The sequence below is a fragment of the Aythya ferina genome, assembly GCF_964211825.1.
Source record: "Aythya ferina genome assembly, chromosome: W".
Lineage (NCBI taxonomy): Eukaryota > Metazoa > Chordata > Aves > Anseriformes > Anatidae > Aythya > Aythya ferina.
The window spans coordinates 7,974,218-7,998,325 of record NC_140313.1 but is presented as its reverse complement, the minus strand read 5'-3'; the positions used below and the strand labels follow the sequence as shown (position 1 = coordinate 7,998,325).

Genomic DNA, 24,108 nt, shown 5'->3' with positions numbered 1-24,108 from the left:
GGTAATGACCACAAGATAGAGCACAGGAAGTTCCGCAGCAACATGCGAAAGAACTTCTTAACGGTGAGGGTGACGGAGCGCTGGGACAGGCTGCCCAGGGAGGTTGTGGAGTCTCCTTTTCTGTAAATATTTAAGGCCCGTCTGGACGCCTACCTGGGCAGCCTGCTCTAAGGAACCTGCTTTGGCAGGGGGGTTGGACTCAATGATCTCTCAAGGTCCCTTCCAACCCCTACAATTCTGCGATTCTGTGATTCTATGATGGTCAGTGAAGAAGGAGGGGAGGAGGTGCTCCAGGCGCCGGAGCTGAAGTTCCCTTGCAGCCTGGGGAGAAGACCATGCTGGAGCAGGCTGTACCCCTGCAGCCCATGGTGTATCACAGAGAAGCAGATTTCTACAGTGCAGCCTGTGGAGGAGCCCACAATGGAGCAGGTAGATTTGGCTTGAAGGAGGCTGTGGCCCATGGAGAGCCCCCGCAGGAACAGATTCTGGGCCAGAGCTGCAGCCTGTGGAGAGGAACCCACACAGGAGCAGGTGATCTGGCAGGAGCTGCCGCCTGTAGGGGACCCATGTTGGAGCAGTTCTTGAAGAGCTGCTACTTGTGTGAAGCCCACATAGGATCAGTTTTTGAAGGACTGCATCCTTGGGAGGGACCCCACCTTGGAGCAGGGGAAGAGAGTGACTGTGAAGGAGCAGTGGAGATGAAGCATTATGGACTGATCACAACCCCCATTCCCTGTTCCCTTGCGCCGCTCAGGGGGAGGATGTAGGAAAGGGTGAAGGGAAGAGGGAAGTTGTTTTTAGTTTGCTTTTAGTTTGTCACTTTTCTAGGCTGTTAGTAATAGGCAATAAATGATATTAATCCCCCTATGTTGAGTCTGTTTTGCCCATTATGATCATTGTTGAGTGATCTCCCTGTCCTTACCTCAGTCCCTGAGCCCTTTTCATCGTATTTTCTCCCCCTTTCCCTTTTGTGTAGGGGGAGTGAGAGAGCGGTTGTCATGGAGTTCAGCTGCCTAGCAGGGTAAAACCACCACAACATAACAGCTATGAGGCTCTGGAACTTGATGGGCAGGCAAAGGATGATGTGGACAAAGCTATGTCCAGGTGGTAGGGGATACCTAGGACAAGTCAGCCTACCCCCTGTATCACAACAACCTCCATCAAGAAAAAAAGAAGGGTCATTGTCATAGTGCCCATGATGGATGCACCTTTCTCAGAGGGGGAAAATGATTTTTATGCAGGAGTTAGAAGGGCTGATCAATAGGGCTTTAAACTAGATTTGAAGGGAGAAAGGGATAAAACTAGGCTTCTCAATGATAGGCATACCAAAATTTGAGGGACTGAGTACTAGTGAGATCCTTCGGTCTACTCCATGAGGTGCTAGGTACACTGAAGCACATTTGAAATGTTTGTACACCAATGTACACAGCATGAGGAAAAAGCAAGAAGAGCCAGAAGCCTTGGCTCAGTCCCAGAGCTACATCAGTTATATAAGTGAAACCTGGTAGTAAGAGTCCTGTGACTGGTGCATTACAATGGGCTCTTCAGAAGGGACAGGCAGGTGAGGAAACATGGGGGTGGCTCTGTATGTAATGGACAGGATGGATTGTATGAAGCTTGCAGTTTGTGATGACATGGTTGAGATCCTCTGGGTAAGGATTAAGGGACAAGCAAATCAAGGGGATGTCATTGTGGGAGTCTACTACAGGCCACCCAGCCAGGATGGCAACAATTATTCTTTAAGGAACCAAGAGATACCTCTAGATCAGCTGCCCTTGTCCTTATGGAGGACTTCAACTTGCCAGACGATAGCTGGGAATACCACACAGGTGCACACAGGTACCACAACAGTCCAAGAGATTCCTAAAACAACTTGATGATAACTTCTTGGTACGGGGACCTGACTAGGAAAGGTACCCTCCTAGACCTGTTGCCTGTGAACAGAGCAGGTCTCATGGATGAAGTGGTGATTGGTGTCCTTCTAGGCCATAGCAAACAAGAAGTAGTCGAGTTTAAAATATTTGGTGATAGGAGGAAAACTGCCAAACAAACTTCAACCATGGATATAGGGAGAGCAGACTTCAGGCTGCTCAGGGAACTTGTTAGTAAGGTCCCCTGGGAAACTGCTTTTGAAGAAATTAGGGTCCATCAGTGCTGGTCACTTTTTAAGTGCCTGTACTGGGTTGGGCTGAGATAGAGTTAACTTTCCCTGCAGCGGCCCATATAGAGGGCACTTGTAGCTAGAGCAGCATTGGTATCACACCAGTGTTTTGTCTATTACTGAGCAATACTGGCTGTCCTGGTTTCAGTTAGGACAGAGTTAATTTTCTTCCTAGTAGCTGGTAGAATGCTATGTTTTGGCTTAGGATGAGAAGAGTGCTGATAACACCCCGATGTTTTAATTGTTGCAGAGCAGTGCTTACACCAAGCCAAGGACGTCTTAGCTTTTTGCTCTGTCCTGCCAACGGGCAGGCTGGGGGTTCAGCAAGAGTTGGGAGGGGACAGACCCAGGACAGGTGACCCAAACTGGCCAAAGGGGTATTCCATACCATCTGACGTCATGCTGAACAATATATAGGGGTGGCTAGCCAGGGGAGGAGGGCCAAACTGCTCGGGGTTAGGCTGGGCATCGGTCAGCGGATGGTGAGTAATTGCATTATGCATCACTTGTTTTGTACACATTATTAGTAGTAGTACTATTATCATCATTATTGTTATTATTATTATTGTTATTATTATTTTCCTGTCTTAATAAACTGTCTTTATCTCAACTCACAGGCTTCACTTTCCTATTTCTCTCCCCCATCTCAGACAGGGAGTGGGGAGAGTGAGCGAACGGCTGTGTGGTGTTTAGCTGCCAACCGGGTTAAACCACAACACTTGCACAGCATCAAGACTCTGTCCAAAACCCCACAGAGCCAGTAGGCTGAGGATGGGCAAGAAGTGGGAGGGGACATGACCATATGAAATATATGTAATATATTACATATATGTAATACACATAATAATATGTGTACATATAAAATGTACACATACGAATAGAGGCAAGCAAACAGTGCTGGGTGTGCCAGGAGTCTCTGCTCCACCAAGACACACACAAGTTACATCAGGTGGCTGGTTTTTATGCTTCTAGGCTAATACATATTCATCACTACTTCTAAAAAAGGCAGGGTTATTATGATTAGTTCCTGGAATTCGAACCATTCCTCTGGGGGTCACTCATGCTGAAGGCTCGTAGTCTTCCTCCCAGGCTTTGTCCTTCTGTCATCCTTCAGCTTCCCTTTTCTCCTTAATCTCTTGGCCGGATGTCAGAGACTTGCGCAGCGTCCCATGCAAAAGTCAGCAGTTTTTGAAAACTCCTTTGTTCTCTTATCCCCTAGACCGAGTCTCAAGGTTTATCCTTCAAACCCTCTATTGACACGAATTGCTGGACCATTCCTTTGCAAGATACAAGAACTATATACATTAACCACTCTGTTTTTCTTAGACTTGTGGTTATACAAGGGTATGTAAGACAGAAGGTCACTTTCATCATGCGGCCCTAGCATTGCTCCATATCGACACGAATCAGATGAACACATTTCACAAAAGCATAATTGTTACAAATAAAATGATAGTGTGCAAGTGAGTTCTTAAAATTAAACATTTTGAACTGATTTAGGAGATTCAGAATTTCAGAGTCTCAGAATAGGGAAATAAGATTGCCTTACCTTTTTTTACAATTATAACTTATTCACTTACCATTTACAAAAAGTCAAAAGCAGAAAATCCGGTCTGAGAGGAAAGTATATTTAACATGTGACCTTTTTTAGATCTGAGTTTCAGAATTCATGAACACTCAAAGTAAAGTGTTATTCCTCTCACAAGCTTTTGTGAACTTTATTTTTTGAAGGATTATATTTCATATATCTCCCAAATCTCCCCCTTCTTTATTAATATCAACCATTTTATCAACATGAATTACCACACCATATATTACATTTCCATAGGTTCCTAAAGAAACTGGTTAAAAAAAAGACTTGTTTTAGCTTAGCATTGTAAGTTCATCTGTTTCAGTATACCTATCAGTCTTATATTTGATTATTTTAATGCTGCCACTTCTTAATCAAGACTTTTAATTAACACTTAATAATTTTGCTTGTGTTTTTTCTTAAAGCTCCAGCTCTAAGAACCCTCTAGCCTCCTTTTCTGAGTTTCTTCCTCTTCATCTCTGACCCCCTACCCTACTAGTGTTTAGAAATAATGCAGTGCACGAATCTAGAGTTCTTGTTCAGCATAAATGCAGAAATGCCATGTCTTCTTTTAATGATTGTTTTTGTTTTCATCTTTCCAGATACGTTTTAACCACCAGGGGTACTTGTGTTGGCCAGCATTAGGTTGTTTGCAATCCATTTTTCTACATTTTAACACTTTTTTTTTTTTTTCCTGGAATTAACACATCTTCCTGGTTGCTTTCAGAAAGTTCAAGGAGCAAAGGTGGCAATACTGGCAAGACAAAGAAACTTCAGACTCAGACTATAATTTGTAAGCCATTAAGGTGCTATGTAAATGCAGAGAGAACCCAAGGAGAAGAATTGAGTTGCTAATGGCATAATTTCAAAAGCAAAGATGACATTACCTCTTTGTGTATTCCCTAGCCCAGGAAAGAAAAAAGGTTCAATAGCATCCTGTTGAATGCTGTTGAATAGTCATAGACTTAATGGGAAGCAGCTATTCCTGTTGAGTGGTAGATGGATGAAAAAGGTGAGTCTGTGGGCTTTTCTCTGGGATTTCCTAAGTGAATTTGATAATTTTTCTGCAGATCTGAAAAGACAAAAAATGACTAAATTGAGATAACAGAAATATGGGCTATTTCTGCTTATTATGGAAGTTCTATTTTTCATTGCTGTACTTCTCACTCTTCTCAGTGTTCACAGTAAAGCTTCTTTACTATGAAAGGAAGAATTCTTCCAGTACCATTAACATGCTATTGTTATTGCATGTGATATATGGAGTAATAAATCGTGTCAAGAAAATGGTTGATATTAATAAAGAAGGGGGAGATGTGTGAGTGTGGCCATGGGGGTGGGCAAGCCCCATGGTTGATGAAAACATCAGACTCTTAACAATGAGGCCATCAGGAATGTAAAAGAGTTTAGAGGGAACAAAGAAGGGTGATTCAGGAGACTCCATGCAGTCTCAGGGTTGCTTGTTCTCCAGCCATTAAGGCATGGAAGTTTCTAGGTGTTTGCTGTTGCTGTTATATGCAAAGTTGTTTGACCAATGAAAAGTTGTTTTGAAAAGGACTGCTGTGGGGAGAAGGGTATAAGAGGGGAGCCTTCCCTCAAGAAAAAAAAGAAGGCAACACGATGAAGTTATGTCATCAATAAAGAAGCAGAAAGAAGGAATGAAAAGGAACAGGCTAGCAGAACGGAGACCAGGACGGGAACAGGCACATTGATCGCCTCATGAAGATGGGTTCGGCCAGACTCAGCAAACCGCTCAGAGAAGCTTGTACAGAAAGTCGCTGGAAATAGGCACACTGGAGCTGGAGAGAAGCTCAAGCTGAGAGAAGCGGACCCACGCACACAGCTGCCCCTCTCTGGTAAGCAGTTGCACATTATGGGGAATCATACGTCCTTAGAAACAAAGACTGTCCTGGTAACCTTACAGCTTGTTCTCCTTATTAACAATAAGACAATTTATGATCCTGAAACATGGGACCAAACTGAGGTCAAGGTGTGGGACTCTGCAACTAAAAACGACAAGGTTGCAGTGGAATTGCTCGGCACCTGGCGAGCAGTCTCTGAGGCCTTAAAGAGCTGTGTGGAGCCACAATCAGAAACATGTGGTTTGCCAGACAGTGAGGGAGCTGCAGGCTCCTTTACTGATCCGACTGCTAGCCATTGGCCCCCCCACTGCTACTGCCATCGAAGGCTTTTGCTGTTACACCCCCTGGTGGCCTGAACATGCCTTTTGACCCCGGCCTCATTGGCCTTGAAAAGGAGATGGATATGCTTTTCTTCGATCTGGGAAGAACAGGATACATAAGGCCCAAAGGCAGAGTTTCTTGACAACTTAAAGCAAGACATATTGTTCAAAGGGAATGGAAAATGGAGACTTGTTTGTAATGAAGAAAAGGAATGGAAAATTGAGACTGTTACGTCATGGAACTTAAAGGATTGTTTGTTACCTTTCCTGATTGTATGTATATATAGGCATACTCCGGTTTAGTATGTAAAGCAATGTTCTGTATATTTAGAATGTTTGATGTTTGTGTGTGCGTGTTGGTGGAGCGTAGACTCCCCGCACACCTAGCACTGTTTACTTGCCTTTTATACCTTTTATAAGTATAAATATTACTAGATTCAGATTGAGTTGAGACTTCATTTATAACAATAACAAAGCAGTTCTTCTAAGAAAGCTATAGGTTTTATGGATCCCAAATATATTTTAACATTTATCATTTGAAACCTGAAAAACACTGCTGTAGGTAAAGGTAGTAAATATCACTACACTTTGCAGTGTAGTGACTCTGGAAATTCAAATAGGAAAAACGGACAATCATGAGTGTTGATGAAGATTGGTCAATGAAGAAAACAGTGTACTTGATCGATATCTTTGGTTTAAAGCATTTTCTTAAATAGTTTTATTTGTTATGTTCAGAAACTATTTTTTTATTTCAGGAGTTAAAAATAGAAACCTTGCCTTTTACTAGCATTTTAAATCAAATAGTCTAGGATATGTATTGCCAGCTCTTTTAAGACTTTAGAGTCTCTCTATGAAAGTGTAAATAAACCAGCAGCACTGAAAGAGCCCTTTCAAAGTGCAGCTTTTTATTCTAATTAAATTCCATGATGATTCCAAATCTGGAGTCAGATGCTAGAATCCAAAAGCATTTAGGAAAATGTACTTAAAATACTAAGTTTGCTTTACCAATATTCTAAAATAACATAAAGAGATAAAAATCTTAATTTGAGCTAAATCCTCTTGACATTCATTTTTGTCCTCTGCCTTTTTGTGGCTTGATACTTGATGTATGGTCATTCTCAGATGGACTGAGGAGGGGAGGGCATTGTGTGTGTCAGAGTCCCAGAGCTCTGTACATTAATGCTACTCTGTATTTCCCCAAGAAATGAGCACAGTTTACATTTATTGTGAATAGACCCTGGGAAGGAATTATTTCTTCCTTATAAGGAGCTTTGCATTGGAATATCTGTTAGGACAGTTTAGCTCACTACTGTTACCAAGGATAAAAGTGTAATAAATGACTGAGTCCCAAATAGGATTGCAATTAAAGTTTACAATTTATTAAACGAATAGAGGCAGAAAGTTGCTGGAAATAGGTGCACCGGAGCTAGGAAGAAGCTCAAGCTGAGAGAAGCAGACCCGCGCACAGAGCTTCCCCTCTCTGGTAAGCAGCTGCACATTATGGGGAATCATACGTTCTTAGAAACAAAGACTGTCCTGGTAACCTTACAGCTTATTCTCTTTATTAACAATCGGACAGTTTATAATCCTGAAACATGGGACCAAACTGAGGTCAAGGTGTGGGACTCTGCAACTAAAAATGACAAGGTTGCAGTGGAATTGCTCGGCACCTGGCGAGCAGCCTCTGAGGCCTTAAAGAGCTGTGTGGAGCCACAATCAGAAACATGTGGTTTGCCAGACAGTGAGGGAGCTGTGGGTTTGTCCACTGATCCGACTGCTAGCCATCGGCCCCCCCACTGCTACTGCCATCGCAGGCCTTTGTTGTTACGCCCCCTGGTGACCTGAATGTGCCTTTTGACCCAGGCCCTATTGGCCTTGAAAAGGAGATGGATATGCTTTTCTTCGATCTGGGAAGAATAGGATACATAAGGCCCAAAGGCAGAGTTTCTTGACAACTTAAAGCAAGACATTCCCACGACTAGCCCTGGAATTCTCCAGTGTTTGTAATCTAGAAAAGAAATGGAAAATGGAGACTGTTATATGAACTGAGAAAAATTAATGAAGTCATGGAAGATATGGGAGCACTTCAACAAGTTGAATCCAAGTTGGATTACCAACTCCAACTATGCTCTCCCAGTCATGGACATTAATAGTAATAGACTTAAAGCATTGTTTGTTAAAAACTTGCCAGAATTTGGAAATTCGGAAAACTTTGCCATGTTTATGTTTCAATTGATACCTTTTCTGATTGTACGTATGTATAGGCGCACTTGGGTTTAATATGTAAAAGTAATGTTCTGTATATTTAGAAAGTTGATGTTAGTGTGTGCGTGTTGGTAGAGCATAGACTCCTCGCACACCCAGCACTGTTTACTTGCCTTTTATAAATATTACTAAATTCAGATTGAGTTGTATCTTCATTTATAACATTGCAGTACCTTGCGGAAAACGGACTCCACAATGTAAAGTAGGTATGTTTATTCAGCACTTGGCAGCACAGGGGGGTAGTCCCGCCAAAGTCGGGCACACCTGACATGGCAACTTGCCTTGGTTTTATGCAGTAAAGAGTTACATATACATGAAATTTCACAATACGCCTATACATATTCATAACCCGTCCCCGCTTCATATTAACATTAGTTCCAAGAAGTCATTTCCATAAACTCCTCCCACCTGCGCTTGTGCAGTGTATTCTGGTGGTGGTCATCAGGGGGTCATGGGGATGAAGACTGATGATTTTTCCTCGTCACCGCTAGTTGACCTCTTGTCTTTGCCCAGACTCAGTTGCTCCTTGGCTCTTGTCCATCCACAGGACCAGTTTCTACCAGTTTCTTAAGATAGGCTCACACTCATTAGGAGACTGACCTTGGTAACAGTATTTATTGTTCAAAAGGAATGGAAAATGGAGACTTGTTTGTAATCAAGAAAAGGAATGGAAAATGGAGACTGTTAAGTCATGGAACTTAAAGGATTGTTTGTTACCTTTTCTGATTGTATAGGCATACTCGGGTTTAGTATGTAAAAGCAATGTTCTGTATATTTAGAATGTTTGATGTTCATGTTTGCGTGTTGGTGGAGCGTAGACTCCCGACACATCCAGCGCTGTTTACTTGCCTTGTATACCTTTTATAAATATTCCTTTTATAAATATTACTAAATTCAGATTGAGTTGAGACTTCATTTATAACATATTATTAGTACGGTTTCAAGGATTAACGAAACGCGGGAAAAGTAATCACGTTTTGTTGCTTTCGGAAACCTTGTGGAGGGCAGAGCATGTGCAGAAGAAGAGGAAGGCAGTCAAAGCCGCCCCTGCAGTCTGGACAAGATCCAGGAACAAAAGGTTGCTAGCGGTGATGGGGGGGAACCATGAGTCTTCATCCCCACGACCCCCAACGACCACCACAAAGAGAATAATAATACGAGAGAATAATAATACGAAGCGGGGGATAGGATATACATATGTATAGGCGTACTCAGGTTTCTTATGAATATGTAAAAGCAATGTTCTATATATATTTAGAAAGTTCAACGGCGTTATAAATGAAGTCTCATCTCAATCTGAATTTAGTAATATTTATACTTATAAATGGTATAAAAGCTATAAATGTATAAAAGTTATAAAAGTTATAAAAGCTATAAAAGGTATAAAAGGCAACGCTGGGTGTGTGGGGAGTCTACGCTCCACCAACACGCACACACAAACATCAAACATTCTAAATATACAGAACATTGCTTTACATACTAAACCCGAGCATGCCTATACATATGTACAATCAGAAAAGGTAACAAACAATCCTCTAAGTTCCATGACTTAACAGTCTCCATTTTCCATTCCTTTTCTTGACTACAAACAAATCTCTATTTTCCATTCCTTTTGAACAATATGTCTTGCTTTAAGTTGTCAAGCAACTCGGCCTTTGGGCCTTATGTATCCTGTTCTTCCCAGATCGAAGAAAAGCATATCCATCTCCTTTTCAAGGCCAATAGGGCCTGGGTCAAAAAGCACGTCCAGGTGACCAGGGGGCGTAACAGCAAAAGCCTTCGATGGCTGTAGCAGCAGAGGGGCCGATGGCGTAGCAGTCGGATCAGTAAAGGAGCCTGCAGCTCCCTCACTGTCTGGCAAACCACACATTTCCGACTGTGGTCCCACAGTTACTTAACTGTCTTTGCGCAGACTCAGTTGATCCTTGGCTCTTGTCCATCTGCAGGACCAGTTTCTACCAGTTTCTTAAGATAGGCTCACACTCTTATTAGGAGACTGACCTTGGTAACGGGCCCAAGGCTTCTTGCTTTAGTTAATTTGCACAATGCACCATAGTTAGCAAAGACACTAAGTAGCATCCCAATTTGTCGTGGTTTAACCCGGCCGGCAGCTAAACACCACGCAGCCGTTCGCTCACCCTCCCCCCTCCCTCTCTGGAACGGGGGAGAGAAATGGAAAGTGAAGCCCGTGAGTTGAGATAAAGACAGTTTAATAAGACAGGAAAATAATAATAACAATAGTAATAATAATAATAATAATACAATGGTGATAATAGTACTACTACTACTAATATGTACAAACAAGTGATGCACAATGCAATTGCTCACCACCCGCTGACCGATGCCCAGCCGAACCCCGAGCAGTCCGGCCCCCTCCCCCCGGCTAGCCACCCCTATATATTGTTCATCATGACGTCAGATGGTATGGAATACCCCTTTGGCTAGTTTGGGTCACCTGTCCTGGGTCTTTCCCCTCCCAGCTCTTACTGCACCCCCAGCCTGCCTGTTGGCAGGACAGAGCAAAAGGCTGAGATGTCCTTGGCTTGGTATAAGCACTGCTCTGCAACAATTAAAACATCGGGGTGTTATCAGCACTCTTCTCATCCCAAGCCAAAACAGCATTCCACCAGCTACTAGGAAGAAAATTCTGTTCTAACTGAAACCAGGACACAATTTAATACTGTCAGTGCTCTATCTCTACTTGATAAGATTCTCCTAACTCTCTCTCTCAGCAGCAGGTGGCTAAGACCTGGTAAAGAACAACCATTACCCAATTTATAAGAGCATTTCTACTAACTTGCTAGACACTTGTTTAAAACAGAAATAGCACTAGAGCACTGTACAAGAAAAAATATTAACAAAGACTAAGTGACAGGGCCAAAATTAATTATATTTTTTCTCATTACTCTCATACACATGTAATCTTGAAGTTTTTACATCTCTTGCTTGTAGCACTCAGGACCCCACATACCTCCAAAATTCAGTAATATTATCGTAATACCTGTTACTCATCTACCAGCAAACCACAGCATACTCGAGAATTAAAATCCTTTGTCCTAAGTATCATAGAATTGTAGAATATCCTGAGTTGGAAGGGACCCACAAGGATCATCGAGTACAATTCCTGGCTACAGATGGGTCTACCCAAAAATTCAGACCATATGACTAAGAGCACAGTCCAAACCCTTCTTAAACTCTGACAAGCTTGGTGCCGTGGCTACATCCCTGGGGAGCCTGTTCCAGTGCGCGACAACCCTCTCGGTGAAGAACCTTTTCTTGATATCCAGCCCAAACCTCCCCTGTCGCAGCTTGACTCCATTCTGTTGGGTCCTATCACTGGTCATTAAAGAGAATAGATTGGCAAACTGGGAGTAACTGGGATTATGTCCTGTATTTTATCAAAAATTAAAGTTGAATAGAGACTTTAGAATAGAGACTTTATTAGTTGAATCAAGACTAAAAAATTAGTCATATCTTTAAATCCAGTAGATCACTTGTGAATTTAAGAAACAGTCACCTCAAGACTAACTGTTCTGTGCAGTCTGTACTCAGAAGCACAACCATCAGCTCATTTTCATTTCCCATCCAGAAGGTATCTCATGATCTCAAAGAAAAAACAACTTGTAGTATATATGTGTGGTGTTTTTGTCCTGCTATGCAGCTGAGCTCCACCACAGTCACTCTCTCAATCCCCCTCCTGAAAGGGAAAGAGGGAGAAAATATGATGAAAAGGGCTCAAGGTTTGAGATAAGGACAGGGAATTCACTCAACAGTTACTGTCACAGGCAAAACAGACTCAGCACAAGGAAATTAATATAATTTATCGCCTATCACTAGCAGACTAGAACAGTGAGAAACTAAAAGCAAACTAAAAACACTTTCCTCCCCCACCCTCTTGTACGTCCTCCCCCGAGTGGCACAGGGGAATGGGGGTTATGGTCAGTCCATAACACTTTGTCTCTGCTGCTCCTTCATGATCACTCTCTTCCCCTGCTCCAACGTGGGGTCCCTCCCACAGTCCTTCTCATACTGATCCTATGTGGGCTTCCCATGGGTAGCAGCTCTTCAACAACTGCTGAGTAATTGTGGTGTAAAAAGAGTAGAGATCAAGTTTCAAGTTAACTTGCTATTTCTTACACTTCTTAGATCTTACACCTGACACACCTCACAGTCCTTTACTTCCCTGATGAAGCTCCCAGTGGTGGATCTCCCACCTGGACAGTCTCATTTCATGCATCATGGAAAATGTAATCCAGCAGGGTAAACTAGCCTACAGGAATGAAGAAATCAGGTGCTCCAGTTACAGCTTCTGCATCACGTCAGTAAGTACTGCTAATTGCTAAATCCAGGTGGCATGAAGAAGTTTCATTTTCAACTGGAACTTAACGGAAAGCCTATTTTCAAGCTAAAGTTTCAAAGTATTTATTAGCTAGTCCAAATCCTTTATGTATTTTCACAATATTTTGCATTAGCAGTCTGACTGTAATTAGGGCCAGAGTTGTATCCATTAGTTCCTTCTACAAGTAGAGGTAACAAAACAGACTTCATTTGATATTTACTCTGTGTTATTTGCGAGTCTCATATCCTTGTGCTGGGTTTGGCTGGGATGGAGTTAACTTCAACTTTCAGTTGTGCCCAGTGACAGGACAAGAGGCAACAGGCACAAACTGAAGTACAGTAGGTTCTGGCTGAATATGAGAGAGCACTTCTTTACTGTGAGGGTGACAGAGTACTGGAACAGGTTGCATAGAGAGAGCTTGTGGATTCTCCTTCTCTTGAGATATTCAAAACCCACCTGGATGCCATCCTGCGCAATATGCTCTAGGTGATCCTGCTTGGCAGAGGGGTTGGACTAGATGATCTTCAGAGGTCCCTTCCAAACTCAACCATTCTGTGATTCTATTCACAACTTTCCCCACAGCAGCCCATATAGTGTTGTGCTTTGTACTTGTAGCTAGAACAGCACTGGTATCACACCAATGTTTTATCTATGGCTGAGAAGTACTGGCACAACATCAACACTCTTTCCAACCCCCCCAAGAACCAATGGGCTGGGGGTGGGCAAGAGGTGGGGAGGGGACATAACCAAGGCAGTTGACCAAATGGATATTCCATACCACATGATGTGACGCTCAGCAAGAAAAGGTGGGAAAGGGGAAGGAGGGGGGGGGCTCTCATGAAAATGTCTATCTTCCCAATCAACTGCTATGCATATTGAGGCCCTGCTTCCTAGGATGTGGCCAACCATCACTTGTTGATGGAAAGTAGAATAGTTTTCTCTCTTTCCTTCTGTGTGGCTTGTGTGGCTTTTGCTTGTTTTTTCTTTCTTTTCCTTTAATTAAATTATCCTTATCTCAACCTGTGAGCCTTCCCCCCCTCCCCCCATCACATTTTCTCCCTCCCTTCTTTTGAGTATGGGGAGCATGAGAAACACTCCGTAGCCAATAACTTACGCTCAGGCGAGGATCTCAGTGAAGTAGTAATTTATTCGCGATTGCAATGGCGGGCACCCCACAAGCAGGAGAGAGGGCATCTACTAGTTCCAAAACACAGTTTATATACCTTTTGATGACAGGACCCTCCCCTGTTTCCCCACTGAGTGGGTAATCCAGGTTCACAGTCTATCTGATGCTTCACAAACAATGCATGGCCTTCAGTTGCCGGCCTGTTAAATTTCAATTTCCTTTTGACATTTTTACTGTTTGAAGTGGTAATGTTTCTTCACTTATCTGACTTAACACTGTGATTTTCACCTAATTGTCCTAAGGAGTCTGGTTGTCTGCATTTTACAAGGTCGCCTGCTAAGCTTTCTTATCACTGTAAGCATATCTCAGTACCACATTCCCTCCTTCTAAACAATGTAACTCTGCAAAAACAACATTTCTATTCCTACAATTCCCCCCTTTTCTTTTTTTATAAACTGTTGATTTTTGCAAAACCTTTCTCTAAGGTGTAATTTGGTAGATTTCTCCTTCTTCTTCGCTTTCTTTGCTCTCCATTTCCTCTAATATCATCATTTTATCTGAGTAGGGTGGTGGATCCATGGTCATTTGTTTCATTAATGTGGTTTCAATTAACCGCTGGACAAGTCCCCTTACACAGGGGATAATGCAATAGCCAATAGCTGTCAAAACTCCTGCTACAACAATCAAGAATGTAAATATGGACATTACCATATCTTTCCATTTACCAAACCAAGATTCCAACCATCCTGTGATGGAAGTGTCTGCTCCCGAATTTTCTTCCAATTCATTGTGGTGGTAAGCCCTTGCAATGCTCTAGTTACTGAGCCATCTGGGACAGTATTGTTGGGTATAAGAGTGCAACAATGGTTGTTCAGTATCACACACACACACACACACACACACACACACACCCCTCCTTCCTCCGTGAGCATCATATCTAATGACGTTCTGTGTTCCCAAGCCACTTTGCTGGTGGCATCTAGTTGTTCAGCGATTCCTCTCATCGCATCCCTGATATAATTGATCAATCTCTGCTGATCATAATAGATATAATTAATCCAATCCACATTTTTATTGATTGTTACCCATCAGAACAGTGACTCAAACCCTGCAGCAATTTCATTTCTGGCTTTATGTTCATCCGGAACTCCTCTAGGTACCCCAATAGAATCTATGTATACTCTATCATCAAATGATATTCCTAAGCCTCTTTTACTTCTTCTGGGTATTTGTGATGTTTCTCTTTCAAATGCCAGGGTGAAGGGTATAGCTAATTGAACAAGTGCACAAGTGCCTCCCCAGTTATATGGTAGGGTGGACCGTAAGATCTTCCCTCCTCCGTACCACCAGAGATCTGCCCTGGGGATCTCTAGTCTTGAGCAGTTTCCCATCAAGTCCTTGGTAGCACAAGGCAAATTCTCCCAGATGCCAGGTAGCACTCACACCCTGCCATGAGAGGCAAGCTGTATGGTTACCTATAGCTGTAGAGAATGCAGGGGGACCGCGATATTGCTATCATGCAAGGAACAGCAAAGAGAAACTTACAGGCCTCATTTCCCCAGGCAGTCTTTTCTTGGTACAATGCAATCATACATCGCATCCCTTGGTCCACCCCCATGGGAAGGGCCCTATCTGGGCAATCGGTCATCCCGAGGCACAAGCATAGCAGTAGCTACGGTTGAGACTCTGGGCGGTATATTTGACCCATTCTATCCAGGCATTCGCATCCCCATACCCTGTTGAGGGATTTCTTGAAACAGCAAAAATCCCATGGCTTGCTATAGCTAAGCAAACCAAGCTACCAGGACGACTATGAGAAGTTCCCATGACAGTGTTCCCACATCGCCCAATTGAGGAATTCAGAAAAATATTGTTACCAGTAGCGGGCTTCAAGGACAAGGTCTATGTGACTGCTAATCACAAGGGGGTTGTTTTCTTGCAGGTGGGGTTGTTTTCTTGTAGTTGTTTGTCTGAGTACTTTTGACCAATAATCTTGTGTGAAACACTGTCCGCCCCTGTTAAGTTCGCTATAAAAGTTAGGCTATTCGGGCAATAAAATGGAGCATGATCTGACTCTACTGGTGTCTGTCGTGCTTTCGGCCGTGCTTCCTGCAACACATACCCTGTGTTGAATCTCAAATGTTTGAACTGCCACATTTCAGAGGGCCTCCTGTTTTCTCTCCTGTTTTCTCCTTGAGTTTCTCCCTTTCTCTGATGGCAATAGAGGATTGTTTCCATACAGCTATTCTCAATCAGGCTGTTGGGTCTCTCCCAGTTATTTGTTCTCTCTGCTCAGTTGTCGTTGGGCATTTAAATCTCCACAAGCTAACACCTCACAAACATCAAACGTGACGGATTGTGATACATAACCCTCTGTCACAGTCACCCTGTCAAAATATGGGTATCCCGTCTTTGCTATTATCTGGTCATGCCTTTTCCAAGTTGCCAATTGACCAAGGCCTTCTCTGAGGCCTACAATCACTAGAAACAAAATTAATAGTTGATTTATCCCTGTCATTATTTTTAAACCTCAGGTTTCCAAATAATTATCAATACAAATAATATGTACACTACTACTATAACAACCCCCCCCCCCCCTTGGGAGCACTGCAATTTGCTATAGGTCTGTCCTTTCTCTCAATCACAAGTCACACTCGTTAGTAACCTGTGAAAATAAAAGGTTAGTTTACAATTGTAAGCTCTTATCCTGCTCAGAGTCCACTATGAGATTTTTCTCCTTGATTTCAACTTCCAACAAGTCTTCTGTAGGAACAGCTTCCCAGGTACTAGGGTCGGTAGATGCTTTCACTCGAGTATAGTGAGTCCAACCTTTTTCCGCAGTTCTTACAGCTGTTTCAGTGGTTAGTAGTTGTCCTTCCCATTTAGACCGAGGTTTTGATTCTTTTCAGGTCTGAATCAGGACCCGGTTTCCTGGGTGATGGTGGTGAATGGGGAATTCCAAAGGTGGGGTTTGAGCCGACAACCCACAGGTCCTGAGAGATGACAAAGAAGAGGACAACCCCAGAATACAGTTCTTAAGAAAACTCTCTTGTTCTGAATTGTGGTATCTCATCCCTTCTGCCCAGATAGGGCAATCTGAACAGCACCTCATATGGTGAAATTCCTATATCCTTTCTTGGTGATGTTTAAACCTGTAGGAGTAAGCATTTTACCCAAGGAAGTTGGGTTTCTAACACTAATTTAGTTAATTGCTTCTTTAATGTCTGGTTCATTCGCTCCACCTTCCCAGAAGAGGAGGGGTGCCAGGGGCTGTGAAAATCCCACTCAGTCTCTAAGGCCTGCTTTAACCCTTGCAGTAAAGCTTTACACCCATCCAGTCACGTGGTCAATTAGGACAAACAAGTAACTCAGTAAAGTCTACCTGTATAATTTGAAAAGGTCAAAGCCCTGGCTCCCGTCCCCCTCTAGATGGGTTACAGAAGACCTTTTTATTTACCTTTTGACATATGGTACATCCTCTGCATATGTGCTTCCCTAAAGTGTATATTCCTACACAGACATACTTTCTTAGCACAATATCACACATTGCTTGCACCTCCCAATGACTCTTCTGATGTAAAACAGTTAATATTTGCCTCATTATCACTTTATTCAGCAATTCTCTCCCATCAGGGAGTATCGATTTTCCTTCAGACTTCATGGCTCCTGATTCCTTAAAAAAATCATTCTTTTAAAACTTTTTAGTTCTTTCTTAATTTTCAACAATTCCCTGAATCCTCTCTGGATTTATTCTTCATTTTCCCTCAGACATTAGATGCCTTAAATACCTGACTTCTCTTTCTTCTCATATTGTAATTTATTTTTCAATACTCCCAAGCCCTGCTTTCCCAGAAAGCTGAATAGCTTGTTAGTAGCTGTGAGGAATGTTTTAACAATTCGTGTCCATAAAGAACAATTCTGTTTGAATCCTGTCTGCCTCTGGGCCCTGCACTGGCAATTTAATTCTTGAACCACAGATGCAGTGTGTCCCAGTCTCCCCCTCATTCTAGTCAATTTATCACTTCTTAAATTTATGAACTGTTTGCTTTTGTTATTCCGGACTTCTATTTCTAACACTCCTATAGATGTGTCTGTGAATGGCTGGGGAAGAATGTTTTAATTACTCGTGTGTCTGGGAGTTTCAGAACAACTGATAACAACTAGTGACTGTTATGGGATACTATGTGGATCTTTGGTATCTGGTTAGGGGGGGCCAAGAGATAAAGAGGAAGGAGAAAGAAGCTGAAGGGCGGCTGGGAGACAAGACTTGAAGAAGATGTTCCGTAAACTTGGTATGGTGCCCAGTAAGTACAAAGGGGGAGAGGAAGACTACGAGCCTTCAGCATGAAAGACCCCTAGAGACCCCCAGAAGAGACCCCAGAGGAGACTGCGCATGCTCCAGTAGGAGGGACTGCACCCCGGAAGCTAATTTTAATAATCTATTTTTTTTAGAAGTAGTAATGAATATGTATTAGTCTAGGAGCATAAAAATCAGCTGCTTGATGTAACTGGTGTGCGTCCTGGTGGAGCGGAGACTCCCGGTGCACCCAGCGCTGTTTGCTTACCTCTATTCCTTTATATTCTTTCAATAAATCCTATTTTTTTATTTAATCCTAATTTGAATCCTGAGCCATTTATAACAGTAGCTTTCTTCACAACTCTTTTCTCCTGTCCTGACAATAGAAAATGATCCACATATTTGCAACATTAATACCTCCTTGAGAGGTTGTAATTGCTCCAAAATCTTTTTTAGAACTTACCCAAATAGATAGGTGGCCCTGTAAACCCCTGAGGTAAAATTGTCCACCTATATTGTTGCTTCCGCCCCCATTTCAGGGTCTTTCCAGTCAGAGGTGAATATACATGTATGTTTGCTCTCAGGGCCTGAGAGCACTCCATTAATAACACTGTTATTCCAGTCTAACAATTTACTAGTTGAATGCCCAATTTCATCATCAAATCCCTTCCCAACAAGTTAGTCCCTGCCTTGGGTACATACAATAATTGCCCAGCGATCATTTTATCCCTTAGTCTCAGCTTGGTATCCCCCAAAACTGGCACTGTTATCCCAGCCCCTTCTACCCCCATCACTTTCTAGGGTTTCATTAGTTAATGTAATCCCTGATACTTTACAAGCCAGTAATGACCTAGCTGCCCCAGTGTATTGGGTTCGATGGCAAGGTTCGGGGGGTGTGAGGGGTGGGAAACTGCAGTGGCAGCCCCCGTGAGAAGAATCCAGAAGCCTCCCCGTGGCAGATAAGGGACAATTTCATCTGGCCCCAAAGGGGCCCACTGTTGCCCAAAGCTAAGCCATAAGCAACACAGTCCGTGCTTCTGTGAGAGCACATCCACGAAAACAAACAAACAAAGAAACAAACAAAATCCTGCTGCTCAACAGCAGCTGGGAGAGCGAAGAGTGAGAAACCTCCTCGAGAAACCTCCCCACAGACATCAAAGTCAGCGCAGAAGGAGAGGGAGGAAGCGCTCGAGGCGCTGGAGCTGAAGCCCCCCTGCGGCCTGTGGCTCCTGTTGGAGCAGGCTGTCCCCCCCGTCCTCCTCCCCAGTGCTTGGGAAACTGACCAAACACCACAGCAAATATACCAAAACTTCTAGACTGTTACTTAGATAATTCCTACATCCCCTTTCCCTGCTCATTGAACTTCAAACAGCTCTGTTAAATACTACATGCCACACCTTTAACACCTTCAGCAACCCTTTTAACACTTCCTTTATCTTTCTCCAGCCTGTACTTTTCTAATACTAGCACCAAAGGCTCAGTCAGGGTCCAACTTAATTCCATACCTTTTCTCTCCAAGATACTGAAACAACATATCAATATAGCCTATTTCATCCCATTTTCCTTCTTTCCTCCTTCCACTCCATATATTGCTATTCGAAGTGGCCAGCCTGGCCACACTTAAAACATCTTATCAAAACCTGTCTCTGCTAGGACTCAGGCCACAACACAGACAGCCTTCTTTGCCTGCCATTCCTTCATCTCTCTTCCTCTCCTTTCCATCCTGGCCCTGACTCCCCCTGAAGATTTTCTTCCTCTTTCTCCAACCCTCTGCCTCACTACCCGCTGCACTGTCAATACCATTAGTTTCGCTCTCTGCTTTTCCTTCTCATCTCCCCTCCGGACACACACCTCCAGGGCCTCCCGCAGGAGGGTGCCCCAGTGACTGTTCACTACATTCCCCCACCTTCTGGAGCATTTTCTGCGTATCTTGCCAGGCTTTAATCACACAATGAACTTTCAAGAGCCCTTGGGATACCGGGTCCTCAGGACTCATCCCCGAGTACTTTCTCATTCTGACCCCAAGTCTCTCATATAATTTCTGTGTTGCACACTATTATTATTCCAGCCAGGACTGGCAAGAGGGTATTTCTGCTCTGCCGGTATTACCCCTGGTCGTAGAGGATGAGCTCTTTCCCATTCTTGTATAGCAGCTCTCCTCCTGATCATTCCCATCTCTTTCCCTGTAAACAACATACTTATAGACATAATTCCCTTCCCCCAAGAGTATAAGTCAGGTCGTAGGAACTGGTCTAATTAATTGTTCAGCTAGGCTGTTGGGGTCCTCGAATAAAGACTTCCTCTCCTTCTTCTTAAAAGTCCTAACCTGTCTGCTAGTAAGGAGGGGGGGTAGTTCACCTAAGAGGATACACAGTTAGTGTTAGTACTGTTAGTATCAGGGAAGGCAAAATTCTCAATATATCTTCTACCTTGTTCTAATTCTTGCCAGAGCCTAGAGTACGATCCTTCTTTAGGGACAGTGTTAATTACAGTCCCTGTCTCCCTTCCTGGAGTGACTGCTGCTGCCACGGGTACAATATTAGGATTATAGGGAGCATAACTTGGCTCCTTCTCCGAAAAAGAAATCTTATTGTTTACACATAAATTTAAAGCCTGAATTTTCATCAGACCCGTATTTTGGCCAAAATACTGCTGTTTCCTTAATTGGTTCTTTTGTCCAGACTGATACACAATATTTAACCTTTTTTTTTTTTTTTTTTTTTTTTTTTTTTTTTTTACAATCTCCTCTAATATGGGGATTATGTTTCCAATTTCTTATCATTCTTCAGGAAGAACTGTTGGTAGGCACTCTCCCAAGGATATCTCCCTGTCCCCTGGAACCCATATTTCCCATTTTTCCTAGCCCTCGTCAGTATGTTGCTACAGAAATTTCCTTTCTGCAGTGTACCACACACTAACGTTCCAATTCTGGAAAAAGGGGCCCACTGCTGCCCAAAGCTAAGCCATAAGCAACACAGTCCGTGCTTCTGTGAGAGCACATCCACGAAAACAAACAAACAAAGAAACAAACAAAATCCTGCTGCTCAACAGCAGCTGGGAGAGCGAGGAGTGAGAAACCTCCCCACAGACACCAAAGTCAGTGCAGGAGGGGGAGGAGGCGCTCGAGGCGCTGGAGCCAAAGCCCCCTGTGGCCTGTGGCTCCTGGTGGAGCAGGCTGTTCCCCCCCCGTCCCCCTCCCCCATACTTGGGAAACTGACCAAACACCACAGCAAATATACCAAAACTTCTAGACTGTTACTTAGATAATGCCTACATCCCCTTTCCCTGCTCATTCAACATTTCTATTCCTACAGGAGAGAGCAGTGTGGTGGAGTTTAGCTACCCATCAGTGTGAAACCACCACAATCCTGAGCCTGCTACTGTGGCTCATCATCTTTTTTTTTCTTTTTCTTTTTTTTTCCTCCGTTTAATTTGAGGAATCGGTATTATCCCGAATGGTGTATTTTAACGAATCCCAAAATAAAAAGAATCATTTCTAATTTACATACTGCGGAAACTGCAGGCATACTGCCGCTCGCTAAAAATTAACCAGAACAGATGTATAATAACAGCGTTTTCACAGATCTTTCAACACTAATGCAAACATATTTTAATTGCGTTCCCTTTACTTGCGATAGGTTGCAGCACGAAGCTTCTCACCTTGGAGCGGCTCCAAGACGGACCATTTGCGAAGCAAAGCGGCAACGTTATACTCGCACCACAGAGAAGCCCGCGCGGAAACGCGACCAAGGCACAGGCTGGGGGCCGCGGGCACCCCACAGCACGCGGGGCGCCCCCGTCCTAACGATCCGCGACTATCACAGTATCGCTGATAGAGTGGAAAGAGTTGGGGGTGCGGCTGAGGGAACCGCTTCACGGGTCGCGCCGGTCACGCATGAGGACAGCCACCACGACTCTTATTGCCCCCCACCTGTTCTCCGAGGAGTCTCCCAGAAGCTCTGCCCCCGGCCAAGGCGATAGAGGCTGGCCAACCCTAGCCTTTCCTCACGCGAGGGCAGTCGCCTCAGCCGTTACCATATTTCCCTGCTGTTAGCGCAGTTCCCCTCACCCCGCCTCCACCCTTAGCGTTTCCAGCAGAGGTGAACGGTTTGCTTCCCCCCCATTCCATTTCCTATAAGGTGTCAGAGAGGGAGCGCCACCAGGCCCCACCCTCGTTTTTCCCACCATGCGCGTAAGACGCAGCCTGAGTTTGCGTGCCTGACATCAGCGATGTGGGTGGGAAGAAAGAAGGGCGACACAGCGGAATAGTATCCTCGCGCCGGGTGGGGGTGATGGTATTAGGTGGGGGATGGGCGGGCGCGCGTGAAGCATGATTTCTTCTCCCCACTCCTCCCCGCCAGCGCGAGCAATAAGCCTTCTTCTAGCAATTCTATTTCTGTTTGTGCCGGCGATTTGCATATAGTGCCGACCGGCGACCACCGACCTGACCCCCCACTTGGGTGAGGCAAAGTGCCCGTCCTTTACCCTTATATGGCAGAAGGGCGGGACCATCGGCCTTCCTGGTGCCGTTTATAGGGTATAGGCACTTCCGCTGCCTGTTTAGAAGCGGTGCGATCATGGCGGAGCGTGGTCAGCTCCCTTTCCCCGCAAAGCGTTTCTGCTGCAGAGCCGGTTATGGTTCGAGCTGTAGGCCAGGCCAGCGGGTGGGCTGCGCCGAACCTGGCAGTGGGGCGTTCTGTGCCGGATCCTCTTCCTCCTCCGCAACAGCAGCGGCAGCTGCTGCTACCACCACTGCCGCCGTCACCACCACAGTTGCCCTGGGGTTACTGCCGTTTGGTAAGACCCAGAGCCCCGAATCTCTGCTGGACATCGCGGCTCGCAAGGTGGCGGAGAAGTGGCCCTTCCAGCGGGTGGAGGAGCGGTTCGAGCGGATCCCAGAGCCGGTACAGCGCAGGATCGTCTACTGGTCCTTTCCCCGCAGCGAGAGGGAGATCTGCATGTACTCCTCCTTCAATACCGGCGCTGAGGACCCCGCCACCCCTGGGGGAATTGCCGTCAGCACCGCACCCGGCGGTGCTGCAGACACTGCCGCTGGCGAAAGTCGCCTGCCCTTCCGCAAGGGTATATCTCTGCTCGATGGTGGCTGCGTCGATAACGTCCTGCAAGTCGGTGAGTTACCGGCCGGGGCCGCGCTCCGGAGCTGGGTCGCTGTCTCAGCTGCCCGGATAAGGGCGCTGCCAGCCGCACCGCGGGTCCCACCAGCCTGTCACCCACCTGTTATTCCGGGAACCGCCTACTCGTTGCGGCCCTGGTGGCCGAGGGCCTTCTGCCGGTCCTGTTCCTGGCGAAGCTGCTCCCTGCCCCCAGCGCTCAGGTCGGCGCAACCCCTTCGATTCCATCCTGTAACCTAGGCTGTGCAACTTCCTCTGCCAGTCTCCTTCCCTTCGCCTCCAGAATATATAAGTCCTTCATCTCTCTCTTAGATAAAACTTTTTTCTGCCACTCTGCCCCGTCGGCGGCCTTCCACTTCAGCCCGGTGCCATCGTTCCTACCCAGCAGGTAGTGAGTTTGCGAAAGAGTAGAGAGATTCCTGTCCCTTTAACTTTCGTACTGCGCCGTGCCCGCTCCCGGTAATCCAGGCTGTGTAATCCTGTTCGGTTTTGTCCCCTCCCAGCGCCCACCCCCGGCAATCCGAATCGTCGCTATACTCCCCACTACAATAGGGAGGAGATGGCTCCGCCGCGGCCCCTCCCCCCGGGGCCGTCGGTGGAAATGAATCAGCAGAAGACGGCACACAGGGATGGGGGTGGGGAAATACGTCGTGTTCCAAAATAAAGAAATAAAAACGAATGCGGGATCCCGAGAGCGGATTTATGGGGCGGCGGCGGGGCTGAGCAGAGGAGCCGCAAACAAAGGCATTTCTAGGGCAGCGGCGAGCCGGAGGAAGGGGATGAAATCCGAGTGGAGGAGGGGAGCGCGGGTATGCTCCGGGAAGACAGTGAGGTGGGGGAGGAAGGAGGTGGACAAGAGGATAATTGCTTTGGGATGAGGTGCTTCATGACAACGGGGGGGAGCGAGGGTTGCTCTTCCTCCTGCTGGAACGGAGTAATACTCATCCTTTTTTCCCCTCCCGCCGCTGTTCGGCTGCCGCTGCTCTTCCGCCATTCTTGCCTAATGAGCACCTTCAGTTAACTCCTCCCTGCCCCTGTT

General features: G+C 44.9%; 1 protein-coding gene and 1 long non-coding RNA gene across 5 annotated transcripts in view; one reads left to right on the top strand and one right to left on the bottom strand.

Moving 5' to 3' along the window:
• Positions 1-14,697: 14,697 nt before the first annotated feature.
• Positions 14,698-22,079, bottom strand: LOC311426405. Its single transcript, XR_014686713.1, has 2 exons — positions 21,869-22,079; positions 14,698-16,633 (listed from the first exon to the last, which is right to left on the bottom strand). It is a non-coding gene; the product is annotated as an uncharacterized lncRNA (long non-coding RNA).
• Positions 16,623-24,108, top strand: part of LOC311426260 (zinc finger SWIM domain-containing protein 6-like) — a 269,097-nt gene continuing 261,611 nt past the window's right edge. For all 4 annotated transcript variants that reach the window (XM_084502493.1, XM_084502492.1, XM_084502491.1 and 1 more), the window contains exon 1: positions 16,623-23,067. In XM_084502493.1, the coding sequence (XP_084358619.1) occupies positions 22,515-23,067 (553 nt within the window). In that variant the 5' untranslated portion in view covers positions 16,623-22,514. The remainder of the gene's footprint in view (positions 23,068-24,108) is intronic.